Below are 14,754 nucleotides of genomic sequence, written 5' to 3'. Positions count from 1 at the left end.
AATTCCGTGGAGGATGCTGTTGTAAATATCATGAAGCTTCATACATGTCCACTGCTTCACAACTGTGCTCCCTTCCTGGCCAAGGAGTTGCCATGGCCAAAATGTAACATGAAATTACAAAGTATGTGCTGCACAAAAACAGATCATTCAGCTCATAAAATCCATGATGGTATTTATGCTGTTCCAGATGAGCCTCCTACTCTTTTACTTCAAACCCCATCAACATATCCTTACATTTCTTTCTCCCTCAAGTGCTTATCTAGCATCCCCTTAAATGCATCTATGTTATTCGCCTCAAAGACGTCTGGTGATTGTGAAACAAACAACATAAATGCCAGTCTCTCTCTTATCTCTAACTATTCCTTGTGGTAGAGAGTTCTTCTGGCTCAAGGTGACAATAAAATAATGAAACTTTAAAGGCATTTCAGCATATGGTGCTGTTCTGTATTTCCTGTGCTTCTCTTGTATCTCAGCATGGTGTATGTTGTTAGAGGGATCTTGTTGATGGGGGTGGGATATAATAATATTTTATTTAAAATTAGACTAGATTTTGATGTTTGGAATTTCCAGCAGCGTTAGGTAAAGATCAATTGATTTAACAAAACAAACTGGGAGGCCAGGTTCACCCTGTTGAATTCCAGTGAACAAAATACTGTGGTATTGAGCAAAGAGATCAAGCGTTAAAAATGAGTAGGGAAACAGAAGCTAATGAAGGTGAACAAAACTTAAATAAGAGCCAAATGGAAATTCCATTGGAGGAAGAAGCAGAACTTCAAGATGTGCATTCCTGGAAGCCAAGTAGCAGTGAATTAAACACTAAAACAAAAAGAAAATATTCAATTAAAAGTAAATCCAAATAAGTTCAGTCTGGATGTATTATGTGGAGTAAGCCGCCTTTGCTCTATTAGAATTAATGCCACTCTAGCATGCCTCATTATGCACCTTCCTTACCTCCATACTGTGTATTGAGGATGAATTTTGGTTGTGGTGGGGAATGACCATCAATGGAACCACTGCACAATATATTTATATCAATGATTTGAGTGCAGCTGTTCTTCCCTCTCCAGGCTTGAGGGGCTGAATGGCCTACTCCTGATGCTAATTCATTTGTTCATATGTTTGCCCATTCATAGTTAAAAACTAAAACCCAGGACAAGATTTTTATTACTGAGCTAAAGAAATGTTACACCTTGTGCCTTTTGAATCACTCTTACTGCTAAACAGAGCCATAATTTCCTCCCTTAAAATGTATGATTTCTGAAAATGCAATTTAATTAAGAGCAATGGAGATAAAATAACAGCTAACCGTAATGGACCTACAATTAGTGCTTTGTAAGGAGCTAATAAGCTGCTTATAATTGATATAAATATCAAAGTCTGTTAATACAGTGTCAACTTTGGGAGAGTCTAGCTTAATGACATTTGAGAGAAGCACATTCTACCAACCAAGTTATGAAAATGTGAGGAAGTTCTGCTAAGGAGATGAGAGAACAGGTTTCTGGTTGGGGAGTATAGGCCCCAAATATGCAAAGAAAGCAACAAACATTGTGCCATATTGCCCTCTCACCATCTTGGACTCTCAGGGGATCAACAACCACTACTCCTCTTTTGAGGTTTCCTTCAAAATGTCCATTCACTTTTGAACAAGGCTCTTGACATTTTAGCTCTGGCTGAAACTGGCTTGTGGGCCTCTACACCTCTCTGCTCCTTTAAGGCACTCCTTAAAACCTACTACTTTGATCAAGCTTTTGGTCAGCTATTCTAATATCTCCTTTAATGCCTTAGTGTCACATTGTGTTTGATAATTCTCTTGTAAAGGGCCTTGAGGACTGTTTGCTATATTAAAAGTGATATATAAATGCAAGTTGTTAATGAACCCTTACCGCCTGCCTTTGCTTTCACTGCCTGCTCTGCTCAAATTGTCATGATGACGACATGGACCTTATATGCAAGTCGCATGTTGATCTCTTCCCTCTTGCTCATCTGGCAGCTTGTCTTTCTTCAGATACCTCACCTTGTTCTAACCCCTCACACTTCCTTTAAAATCCTTGTTGTCCAAGTTTCTCCTGAGATTTCCTCTCTCAGCTTCTGCACTAGTTTCATTCTTTAACTCAGACTGCCTTGCCCTGCTCTCACTATTGTTATGACCCCATAGCGTCCGTTAATGTTTAAAAAGAAATTTGAGCTTCCAGTTAACAGCTGAAAAAGATGACACGACAAGGTTTCACATTTTTACTCTAACAAATGGCTGAAAACAATTAACTAAACACTTTTTGTAGACGACTTATACTTTAAACTACAGAAAGAAATGTTCGTCTTTTACACTTATCACACATTGCACTCTCCGTAGAATTACCGTCCTGTGTCAAACAGTCCATAGTCACTTCCAGCTTCCTACAGTTCGCGCTTTCCCACTTCATTGAGTAGTAACTTTGAGTGACTGTCTCTAGGCGCCACTTCCTGGCTTGAGTGACATTCTGTTAGAAGGGCGCCTGTGGTCCTGTCATCTGCATGCGTCAGAACATTGACTTATTATAAGATGAGCACATTTTGGTGTTGCATTCTTAAATTAAACATCTTTTTTCCCTCCAACTTTATGTTTGCACTATGCTTTCATTCCAAAACATGTCCCACTCATCCGTCTAAACATGATTTATTCCAACAATTTTTGAATCCGCAGTGAATTGAAAGCAATCACTTTGAAATCACCTTTGTCAAATATTTGCAGTTGGAAGCATAAAGACATAGTGTAACAGAAGAAGATTCTTCTAATATTTAATTAACTGGTTTATGATCAGGCGATGGCCTGTTTGACTGCACAGTGAACAAGCCATTTTCAGGTACTGGTTTTAATTTCAGGCTATTTCACAGTACATATTCGCAATTGGACACTGTGCTTCACAGAACACAGTGAGGCTTTACATTCCTTTAAGTGTCCTGTTTCCAGTTAGAGCCACTGCATCCTGCATTCTTAATTGATATTTAAATCTGTTCTCTGATACAGGATCCAATCAATTTAGGAAAACATTTTAAAGTCGTTCATTCTTTAACTCTTATGAAGCTTCTCTGTGATTCACTTCCGCATATGAGTTTTTTTTTCCTATTTGAAGCTCCTAAATGATGTGCTGTTTTCTCACTCTTTGTAGTTGTGATCTTTGTTTTTTTACCCCCCAATTCCCTGAGGTTCTTTGTAAAATGCTCTCCCCAATTCCCAGAACTTCCTGGCTATATGAAGACTCAATACATTGTGTTGCATGCATCAGGTGTCATGGAGTACTGATTATGGAACCAAGTACCTCTGATTATTGTGAGCCTCGGAGCCTCTGATTTTTATTTTACAGGATCAGGTTTGTTCCGGTCACAGGTTCAAGTTGAAATAAATATTCTTCCGCGCCTTTTTAACAAAATGTAGGCAATGTACACTTTTCCCTGAGTTTGACCTACATCAGATGGTTTTGATTTTAAACGTCTCTATTGGTGTTCTCTTAAGTGAGACTGATTTTACTGTGGTAGGACATCTAATAGTATCTGCCACTAGTTAGACTGGCCCTTGCATATTTAAGTTTTTGGTGGGGCATGTTGCTAAAAGTGCAAGCTATTAATCTTGCAGTGTGGGTACTTGGGACCTGATTGAAGAGGGAAAGCAACTGCATATCTCCTTAACATATCACATTGAAGGATTGTGAAATTAACAGTGCAAGGACTGAACAGGAAGAAGAGTAGGGGAATTCAATGTCAAATTAGGTACAGGAAGTGAATTAGAGAGGGAAAGAAAGATTGGATGAAGAGAGAAAAGAGAAAGGAAAAGTAAAAATAAAATCGTAATTGTTATTGGAGTTTTGAAAATATCAAATAATACCTAAAGGAGTAAGACTGCTAATGAACACTCATCACATTGTTAAAAAGGTATTTAGATTGGAATGGACGGGCCATACAAATACTGCAACTTCATTGCATTCAATGCATGTCAGTGATAAACCAGACAGTGAGATGTGATTTTTATGAAGCTAATGGAGTGGTGCAACTCAAATATTGGATATTTAACCTCCCATCTGCTCCCCTTGCTTCAAGCTGTGAGCACCATTAGCCACAATGTTACTTTGACAGCAACATCTGGGCCAATATTTCACCTGGTGCCCACTGAATTGCATTAAATTGGCTGAGGAACACAGTAAAAACTTTGAAACTTTATGATTTAACTGCCAGTGTTTACTGTCATTTTATACAAATATTTAATGCTCTGTGCCCAGGCAGCTTGAAGTTTTAAAATTCAACTCTGAAATTGGAAGCAAAGGCACTCCTTGCACTGGTATTAAATCATTACAGTACTGTCCCTTGTTGACGATATTCAGAGGAAAGAAAAAGCTTACTCTGGCCTCAGACCAGCCGACCTACCTCCTTTCGCTTTGTGCCAATGTTAATATCTAGGTCATAGCCATAGTGGAGGGAATTAGGCTATTCAGGTAGCAGCAGAATTGTATTCCACCTCAATCTGTAGCATCACGGTCTGGCATATCCCTCATTCGAACCATTACCATCAAGATAGAGTACCAAGCCTTGTCCAATGCAGAGTGTTCAGAGCATGCCTTGAGCAGTACCAAGCATACTTAAAAATGAGATGCTAACTTGGTGAAACTACAACACAGGACTGCATGCATAATTTGACTGACGGTGGCATCTGTGATGTTGGGGACCTCAGGAAGAAACCAAGATGGATCATCCACTCAGCACTTCTGGCTAAAGATGGTTGCAAATGCTTCAGCCTTGTCTTTTGCCTGGTGAAACTACAACACAGGACTACATGCATGCTAAATAGTGGCAGCAGCATGCTTTAGATTGAGCTAAGCCACCCCACAATCAATGGATTAGATCAAAGGTCTGCAGTCTTACCACATCCAGTAGTGAATGGTGATGGACAATTAAATAAGCAATGGGAGGAGCTGGCTCAATAATGGTGGAGCCAAGCATGTTAGTGCAAAAGACAAGGTTGAAGCTTCTATAACCACTCAGCCTGAAATGTCAAGTGAATCCTTCATATCATAAGGCATAAATTGACTGGCTGTGGCATCTGTGATGTTGGGGACCTCAGGAAGAGGCCGAGATGGATCATCCACTTAGCACTTCTGGCTAAAGATGGTTGCAAATGCTTCAGCCTTGTCTTTTACCCACGCCCATCATTGAGCGTTGTAAAGCCTCCTCCTCCAGTTAGTTGTTTAATTGTCCACCACCATTCGCAATGGGATGTAACAGGATGCAGAGTTTTGATCTAATCTGTTGGCTGTGGGATTGCATAGCTCTGTCTCTCGCATGCTGCTTCAGCTGTTTAACATGCACGTAACCCTGTGTTGTTGCCACACCAGGTTGCCATCTCATGTTTAGGTCTGCTGCTCCTTGCATGTTCTCCTGCACTTTTTATTGAATTAAGGTTGATCCCCTGGCTTGATGATGATGGCAGAGTGAGGGATATGCTGGGCAATGATGTTACAGATTGTGGTTGAATACAATCCTGCTGCTGATTGCCCACAGAGCCACATGGATGCCCAGTTTTGAGCTGTTAGATCTGTTCTGAATCTATCCCATTTAGCACGGTGGTAGTGCCACAGAATGTGATGGAGGGTATCTTCACTGTGAAGATGGGTCTTCGTTTCCACAAGGAATGTGCAATGGTGATTCCCCTGAATACTGTCATAGACAGATGCATCTGTGACAAGTAAATTGGTGAGGGGAAGGTCGTGGAGGTATTTCCCTCATGTTGGTTTCTTCACCACCTGCCGCAGGCCCAGTTTGGCTGGTATTTCTTCAAGACTTAGTAAGTAATGGTGCTACTAAGCCAGTGTTGGTGATGAGCATTCAAGTAACCCACCCAGAGTACATTTTGTGCCCTTACTACCCTCAATGCTTTTTCCAAATTGCATTCAATATGGAGGAATGCATGTAGTAAACTGATAACGATCAGGACAAAGAAATATGAGGTGAGCAAAAGCTTGACTGGTTTTGAGGAACATCTTAAATGAGGAGAGAGAGGTGGAGAGACCTAGGAGAGAATTCCAGACCTTAGGGCCCAGGCAGTTGAAGACACAGCTTACAATGGTTGAGCGATTTAAAAGTGGGAATATGCAAGACGCCTGAATTGGAGGAGCACAAGTGTCCTGGAACAGTTGTATGGCTGGAAGTGGTGCTAAGATTGGGAGGGTTGAGACCGTGGAGTGTTTTGAAAACAAGCATTAGAGATGTAAAATTGTGATGTTCTTAGGTCGGGAACCAATATCCCTGATGGAGCTCAGCAATAATGGGTGAGCTGGACATGGTGCGAGCTAGGATACAGGCAACAGAGTTTTGGATGAGTTCCAGTTTATGAGGGTGGAAGATGAAAGACCAGCCAAGAAATCTAGTGGTAACAACTGCATGAATGAGGGATTCAGCAACAGATGAGATAGGGCAAGTAATGTTACGGAGTTGGAATGCACAGTTATATGGTTGGAAGCTCATCTCAGGGTCATATTGGATGCCATGGTTGCAAATGGCCCAGTTTAGCCTCAGACAGTGTCCAGGCTGATGGATGGAGCTTGCGTCTAGGGAACGGAGTTTGTGGTGGGGACTATCAATTGATTTTAAACAATTCACTCTGGTATGATGGGTGTGTGCTTGCAATGATGGTTACTAAGAATTTAATTTTTCCTTGGCATATTTTGGAGTGGGTTAGGGGGCAGAAGCTGGTTGGAATATGTTGTTTGGTGGGTGGGGGTGGGGGGAGCAGGGGGGTGAATGAGACAGACAACACTTGGTCTGTGAGATCTCCTGGACTGCTTTTGAAGGGGCTTGAAGACGAACTTCCCTGAGTATTTTTCCTTGCTTTTTAGAATTTTTTCTGCTTTGTTTTGCCTCTCCCAGGAGATTCATGGCAGTGGAGGTGGGAGAGAGAGTGGGAGCAAGTATCTTGTCATGATGCTCTGGGGGCTTTTGGGCCAGCTGGTCTTTCCCTGACTATTAATTTTGTATATTCAAGAGAGCAATGTCATGGGTGTGACGTTGGGAGGCATTTTGAAAAATCTGCATGATTTGAATCCACCCTGACATTGAGGAGTTTTCATTTTTGGTCTAGTTTCGAAGTCAAGGGATTTATCGAAATGAAGAATCTCAAGTGATTTCTTGTGCAGTATCCTACCTCCATTTGCCATTATGAACATCCCAGTTCAGATATGGAATGTCACACTGGTTCGCATTTAGTTTATTTACTTCTGAAATCTGGGTTCTAATCACACTAAGGCTAGTGGAAGTCTCCTCTTTCCAGTGACTATAAAGCTTAGAAAGAGATGGATTTTGTTTTATAGTGACTATGGATCCATAGGTCAAAACCGTCTATAACGTAGCACCAAAGCAAGACACTATAGATGCTGGAAATCTGAAATAAACAATAAATGCTGGAAACAATCAGGTCAAACAGTATCTGTGGAGAATCAATGCTTCAGGTCAATCGTCTTCCATTGTTGCTGGAAGATGAAAGATGAACATCTGCCAGGCAAAGGGGGCAGGGAAGGACAAAAAGGGAAGGTTTGTAATAGAGTGGAGGACAGGGGGGGATGTAATAATGTACCACATTTGGTGCTGAGTTGGAAATTTCACTCAGGCCATGGGAATGCAGCAGTTGTTATCCTGAAGTTGGAAAAATATACTGCTGAAGGAGATTAAGAGAAGGCTTTACTCTACTTTAACCTACATTATACCTGATCTGGGAATGCTTGACAAAACTGGTATTCCATTGTCCAACATTAAGCCCTCAACTTGACCATCACATATACCACTTTTATATATTATATGTATATTATATGTAAAATATAATGCCCAGGGACTTAAGCCGCATCCTCTTTTTGAAGGGTGTACTTCATTTGGATTTTCAAAAGGCCTTTGATAAAACATCGACCTGTAGACTCATGAGTAAGGTTAGAGTGATGAGGGATGATCTGAGTGAGGCCTTTAACATTACAAAAGAGATTGATAGGACAGAGATCAAGAAAATGTTACCATTTGTGCAGAGAATAAATCCAAGGGCCATAATTATAATTCAGTAGGGACTTAAGGAAAAACTTCTTTACCCAGAGAGTGGTCAGGATATGGAACTTGATACCTCAAGGCGTAATTGTGGTGGATGGCATTGCTGCGTTTAAGCACATGAAGGATGAAGAGGGGTGGAAGGATGGTTGTATGGAGCATAGAAATCAGTGTAGACCAGTTAGGCCGAATGGCCTGTTTCTGTGCTGTGAATATCACATAATTGTAAAAAATTTCAAAGCTTTGTGCCAGCCTAATTTTGGGCCAATGCCAATTGTAGCAGAAGGACATTTACATGTCAAAAGAAGTTGATGTTTGATATCAAACCGGATGATACATTTCATAACTGAGCAGACATTTGGTTCTTGTGAAATGCATATTAGCGGCAGGCAATCTGCTCTACAGTAAACCCAGCATACTGGGACGTGCCTGTTACTCTGGTGCTGATCTTTGAATAAGTTGAATATCAATTATTGTAACTGTAGAGTCTTTAAACCAGGCTTGTCAAACCTTTGGTGGGGGTGGGGGGGGGGGCATATTTCAATTTTTTTCTCAAGGGGCTGATGAGCAAATTTTGGGAAGATAAGGTTTGGCACAACATTAAACATGAATTAAACATTAAAAAAACAATGTCAAAGCAATAAATAATTTTTAAAAAATTAATAAAAATGACCGTTAAAAAGTGCCAAGCAGTAGAGCTAACCAATAAAACCTATTTTGCCTTTTTGCCTAAGAAGCAGAGCTAGGGAGAGGGACAGACTAGGCTCAAGTCCTGGTCACCATGGAAGGGGTGGGGAGTTGGGTTTAACTAACGCTGACTTTCATTCGCCCCTGGTGGCACACACAGACTGAGCTGTGGAATCGAGGCACTGGCCTCGGTGGAATTCATACGAAAATAGGGTGGGGGGGTGGGGGGGGGGGGGGGGGGGGGGGGGTCGGAAGTGGGTTGCCTTTCAGCCTGGGTTTTCCTCCTCACCTGGCCTGCTTTGTGGATAGGTCTTTGGGGAAGGGGAGGGTGTGTGTGTGTGTCAGGCTCACTCCCAGTCTCAGTTTTTGTTCACACCCACACACTCACCCGAACACGCTCTCATTCTCCCCCACCCGGGCCTGGGAGATTGGATATACCACCCAGGAGGTATTCGGGACACTGAGGAGACAAGCTTCATCAGTCGGCCCTGCCTGGGACTGCAGCTTCCCCGATTGGGGCGGGCATAGTTGTTGTTGCGGCTCTGCTGTTCCTCTTGACCTCCTCCCCGGCCCCCCTCCCCGCCATCTTGACCGCTATGCGCCTTCCCAGCGGCCGGGAGGTGTCAGCTGTGGCTCAGTTCATAGCATCCTCGCCTTTGAATCAGAGGGTTGTGGGTTCATGTCCCACTCCCGGAAACCAAGAACTGTGATTGTACTCGAAAGAGTTGCAATCTGTGACTGTTGATAACTCGAAAGAGTTTCCCGGCGGCCGGCGCTTGCGCAGGAGGGCCGGAGAGAGCGCGTGCTATGGAAACAAGGGAAAGCCAGTTATCCTCCCGCTGCTGTTCACTGCTCCTCCAATCAGAGACTGGCTCACTGGAGAGAAACAGCCTGTGATTGGAGGAGCCGAATCTTTCCTCGAACTTACCTGTTGGTTTGAACACTGACTCCACAGGCCGGATACTTGGGAGGCTTGGGAGAGCGGGTTGTGGCCTGTGGGCCATGCGTTACACAAGCAGGTTTTAAACTAACACAAAACTCGAAGGCAACAAACCTGTTGAGGGTTGTAGGAAGAGGAATACTCTGCAAATTGAGAAGAAAACTCATCTTTATCCAGTTCTAAAAACTGACTTGTATTGTTTTTGGAAGGCAATGTTAACTAATCTGGAAAGAAAACTGAACAATGAATCAAACCAGGATTATTAAAACAATGATCAAAGTGGTAGGTTTTGAACAGGGTCTTGTAGAAGGAGGTGACGAGGTCCAGAGAGGGAACTTCAGAGCATGTGTCTAAGACTTTGTTTTGTTTTCCAAGCTGTCATGTTTTAAGATGTTTGTCTATTTTACCAAGGCGGCATTTTGGTTTGGTTTATGTTGTGTTGTCATGAAGTAAACTTCGGTTTGCAAAGGGATTAACTTGAAAAAAGCACAACTAGCAGGAACGTATAGGAAAAATTTGTTGGGATACAAGAAGAATCAGTTCTCTGTATTCTCACGTATCAAATCAGTTTGAACCAATGGGGGTTGTCCGACACAATATTTGCAGCTTTAATGACTGAATGCTTTTAATCCATGGGGTTAGCAGCCAAGCTAAACAGTGGCTGCCATAGCTCCCACACCAAAGAGACTGTTTTTCATTTAAGGTGTGAAATTTGATTGACAGTTCAGCCAGCCAATCACAATGCAGGGAGCTGAGGGGCGAACCAGTTAATTATTTTACTTTGTCTTTCTCCCCCTCTTTCATTTTCTTTCTCTCTTTCTCTCTCTCTCTCTCTCTCTCCAGGAGAGATGACCTTGGTTAGTTTTTGAATCTGGAGTGGTCAGAATGAGAGCTGGATGTCTCATGTTCTAAAGTTAGTTCTGGTCAATTTAGATTGCTTCCTTGTGATATGAGTTAGACTCATATTAAAGAGCAAGGTTTATATCTTAGCAAAAACTGTAACGTGTTCATTCATGTACTTCATGTGAAGTAAACCAATAAATGGGTTTATTTTTAAGCTGGTATCATCTCACTGGTGTGTTTACCCGTCTCCTTTCTGAACAAAGAGAGAAGGCACTTGATGGTGCAGGCAAATCAGAGAGTCAAGTCACGAGAGGCATATTGTTCATTATGGAATTTCAATTTCTCACATCTGCCATTCTTATATCATATCTCTTGCGAATGCTTTTGCAAACATCTGTCATCAGTAAATTCTGTCAAACAGTCAGAGGAGTTGGTGCCAGTGGGCTCATTTCTATAGCTTTCCCTAATGCCTGATGCCTTTAATGCAGTGTCTATACCCATTCAGTAAAAGTGTTGCACAGTCAGACCTTAGTAAGCGATGTAAATTGGGTTGCCTTTTCTGAAACCAATGAAAGATTCTTCAGCCTGTGTAGATCTTTCTCTTCATTTAAACTGAATTATCAATGTCAAATCTAGACAATCATGCAATTGAGGAATGAACACCGAATTCCTCATAAAATCTGAGCTTGGATAATTTGAAGCTTCCTGTGTTCTGAGTGTTTCTCTCACTGAGCTGTGCTAGGGGTTCACCATCATTTATTTGTGTCCAAGAAAGGGCCTCGGGTTTTTGATAGCTCAAAAAGAAATGTCCTAACATCATGAAAGCATCTTAATGGACCGACCTGACCACTCTAGTGCTTTTTGTATGATATTTAAACAGAATTGTGTGATTTTAGTTCCTCATATAATCTAGGCAACCAGGAAAAACCCAATGCACCTTAACATATTTTGATTTTGTTTTTAGGATTAGAAGAATAATGGAGTGTACCTGTGACCAAAGTGAAAAGGAGCTCACCCTGGCCGTTGTTGACTCAGACTCTACTGTGGTGTATTATCAGCTTACCAATGGGTTTGTTGTACCAGACCCACCAGACATTGTTGAAGAGGAGGACAGCAAACAATGCAGAAAGAGGCGGAGGAAGTTTCTGCGATGACCCCTCTTCATTTTGTCAGCTCGTTCTGGGGAAGGTTATTTTACCTAAAGAGAGAAATGTGTTAAATCTCTGCAAAAAAAGAACTCAATTACATTGTCTCAGGTGATATATCCTGTATTTACAGGTGTCTCATGGTCTTGCCTGTTGCTTTCACAATGGAGGCGTTGACTTATAATGGCTGTTTCAGTGTTAACCTTAGTTAAATTATACTTGAGCAATTTATATTTATTTTCCTTTTTTCACTGTTAGGGTTACCTGTTTCCTTTCCTCTGTCAAGAGAAATTGCATGCAGATCTCCTAGAGCAATGTTAGAAGCACTTCCTGTATTTTGATTCCACTGTTGACCTCCAGTCTCACAGGTTGACATTCAGTGAGGCTGCATGTTATAGCATGAACCAGCAGCATTAGAAAAACCAAATCTGCTGAAAAGAAAATATAGGCAATTCTGCTGACGGACTGGAGTCTTACTGTTATAACCTGATGTCCTCTGGATATCTTTGAGTTACTGTCTTGTCATACACTGTCAACCATCCACTAAGCCTTATGAATAGCAAAGATAAACAATGTTGAGGTAGTTTCAATCTGTACCGCTATAATCTATCACAACATTAAAAGCGTGTCTTAAATAGATTGATTCAAGCACAAGCGGTGATTGACTTCCATTAAACCTAACTGGAATTTTGAGCACTGAGATGAAACACTAATCTATGAACCATGCAAAGAAAATAGCGTTGCACCTATTTGTGATTGGGTTGGTTGATGTCGAAAGAAGCTATCCTGCCAGTCATTCTTGTCTGGGCAAGACGTGTGAAACAAGGAGAGTAAAGGATAGAAAATAAAATATCAATTTAAAAACACATTGTAAAATTCAGTATATAAGTCACAATGGCATGGATTTTTAACGCCTTCTAAAATATGGGGTCTTGATGTACTTTTTAAATGGACTAGGTGTGATTTTAATACCAGGGCAATATTTTACAATGGGTTTTGTGGCCTGTAACTAGTAAATTTGTAATTTCCCGGAGATGTGTTGTAAGAATTTGTACAAGTATATTTCCTACATTTGTACAGCTGTAATGCAAGAGTCTCATTGTTGCTGACAGAATGAGATTGTCATATGCCGCAGTATTTTGCAATTCTATGCTTTTGATTTAAATAACCTCAAGTTAGTGGAAAGATGTAAATGTTCTCCAAATTTCTTGGCCAGTTGTGAATCTGGGCATTTAGAGGCGAGGATTTCAACTGGGATTTTCAATGTCTTCTCAAAAAAAAAATCCAGCAATTTAGTGGTGCCCGCTAACCTGTGTGCAGCAGTGATGATCACATTTCTACAAACAAAAGCTTCAAAAACTAAACAAAAATCTGTACTGGAATGTTGCCTGTTAGTCAATAAAACCACCCATAAGTTGACAAAAGCAAACTTGCTGCTGCAATTATTGACCCATAGAGGTTCTGTTTAGGGGCAGGAAGTGAATTAGCATGTTAATCCAGAGAGTCCTTACCTTTTAGTTTTAAACTTCTAAATGCGAGCAGGCAACAATCTTGTCAATCTAATTCACCTGGGCTAAGTATACTTGTTGTCATATCAATGAAAAGTACAATATACTGCAATAAATATAAATCATGATTCCAGGGTGAATAAAGTTAAATCTTTCTAAAGCAACTGATTTAATGGTTATCAAACAGCATTCTATAAAGACATAGAGCTGACATGTAGTTGGCTTTACAAGATTTTGGCGATCGGTTTCAATAAAATACAATCACGTTCCTGTCATAACTTATTTGAGCTTGACACTCAGAAACCGATCCTACGTACTTTTCGTCGCTGTGTACACCTAGCCTGCAACTTGTCTCTGTACATGTAGCTCACGTTACACTTTGCTATTTAAGGGTATCCCATACTATGTTTGGCTACTGTGTACATGTAGCCCCCATGACACTTGGCCACTGTACTTTGCTGTAGACACATTGCCCACACTATACTTTGTGGCGGTGTTCATGTTGCCAACATGACCCTTTGCTGTGTACACATAATCCACACTTTCCCATGTGGATTAGATTAACATTTAAAATATAGCTCACATCTTAAAACGCTGTCCATGTTATTCCCTAAATATTAAATACATTTATTTTACAACCTCAGCACCACCTAATTCGTTTTACAGCTACTGAAGGACTTTTGTCATATGGTGACTGTTGTAATGGAGGAAACGTGGCAGCTAATTTTCACACAACACGATCCCACACAGTAAGATGATCTGGTTTTAGTGATGTTGATTGAGGAATAAATATTGGCCAGGATACAAGGAAGAACTCCCCTGCTCTTCTTTGAAAAACTGCCATTGAATCTTTAATGCCCACCAGAGAGGACAAATGGAGCCTCAGTTTAATATCTCATTCAAAAGATGGCACTTCAGACAGTGCAGCACTTCCTCAGTACTGCACAAGAGTGTCAGCCTAGATTATATGTTCTCTACAATGGATCTTGAATCTATAGGCTTTGACGCAAAAACAAGGCGTGCTACCTGTTGTCTAGTAGGTTCTGCAAGGGCCACTCAGCTCTTGACCTCATTACAGCCTTGATACAAACATGGACAAGAGCTGCATTCCAGAGGTGAGGTGAGAGGTGACTGCACTTAACATTAAGGCAACATTTGACCGAGTGTGACATCAAGGAACCCTTGCAAAGTTGAAGACAATGGAAATAAGGGGTAAAACTCTCCATTTGTTGAACATATATGTGGCATAAAGAAAGATGGTTGTGGTTGTTTGATATCAATCATTTCAGCTGCAGGACATCCTGGCAGGAGTTCCTCAGGATAGTACCTTAGGCCCAACCATCTTCTCCTTCAATGATCATCCTACCCCCCCTCCCCCCCCCCCCCCCCCCTTCAACAATCATAAGGTCAGAAATGGAGATATCCGCTGATGATCCCACAATGTTCAGTACCATCACAAATTCTCAGATATTGAAGCAGTCTGTACCTGCAAGGCCTGGAGATCAACGAGGCTTGGGCTGATAAGTGTCAAGCAAACATGCATGCCATACAAATGCCAGGCAATGACCATGTCCAACAAGAG

The 14,754-nt window shown here is 41.4% G+C and overlaps 1 protein-coding gene and 1 long non-coding RNA gene across 2 annotated transcripts in view; one reads left to right on the top strand and one right to left on the bottom strand.

Moving 5' to 3' along the window:
* The window catches only part of tsen15 (TSEN15 tRNA splicing endonuclease subunit), a 50,941-nt gene extending 38,638 nt beyond the window's left edge, over positions 1-12,303 (top strand). Inside the window, exon 4 of the mRNA XM_078561562.1 lies at positions 11,484-12,303. Within this exon, the coding sequence (XP_078417688.1) occupies positions 11,484-11,673 (190 nt within the window). The 3' untranslated portion in view covers positions 11,674-12,303. The remainder of the gene's footprint in view (positions 1-11,483) is intronic.
* LOC144692566 (uncharacterized) lies at positions 12,184-13,331 on the bottom strand. Its single transcript, XR_013579349.1, has 2 exons — positions 12,411-13,331; positions 12,184-12,378 (listed from the first exon to the last, which is right to left on the bottom strand). It is a non-coding gene; the product is annotated as an uncharacterized LOC144692566 (long non-coding RNA).
* Between the last annotated feature and the right edge of the window lie 1,423 nt (positions 13,332-14,754).

Source organism: Cetorhinus maximus, chromosome 17 (genome assembly GCF_964194155.1).
Source record: "Cetorhinus maximus chromosome 17, sCetMax3.hap1.1, whole genome shotgun sequence".
Classification (NCBI taxonomy): Eukaryota; Metazoa; Chordata; class Chondrichthyes; order Lamniformes; family Cetorhinidae; genus Cetorhinus; species Cetorhinus maximus.
This window is presented reverse-complemented; position numbering and strand designations above follow the sequence as displayed.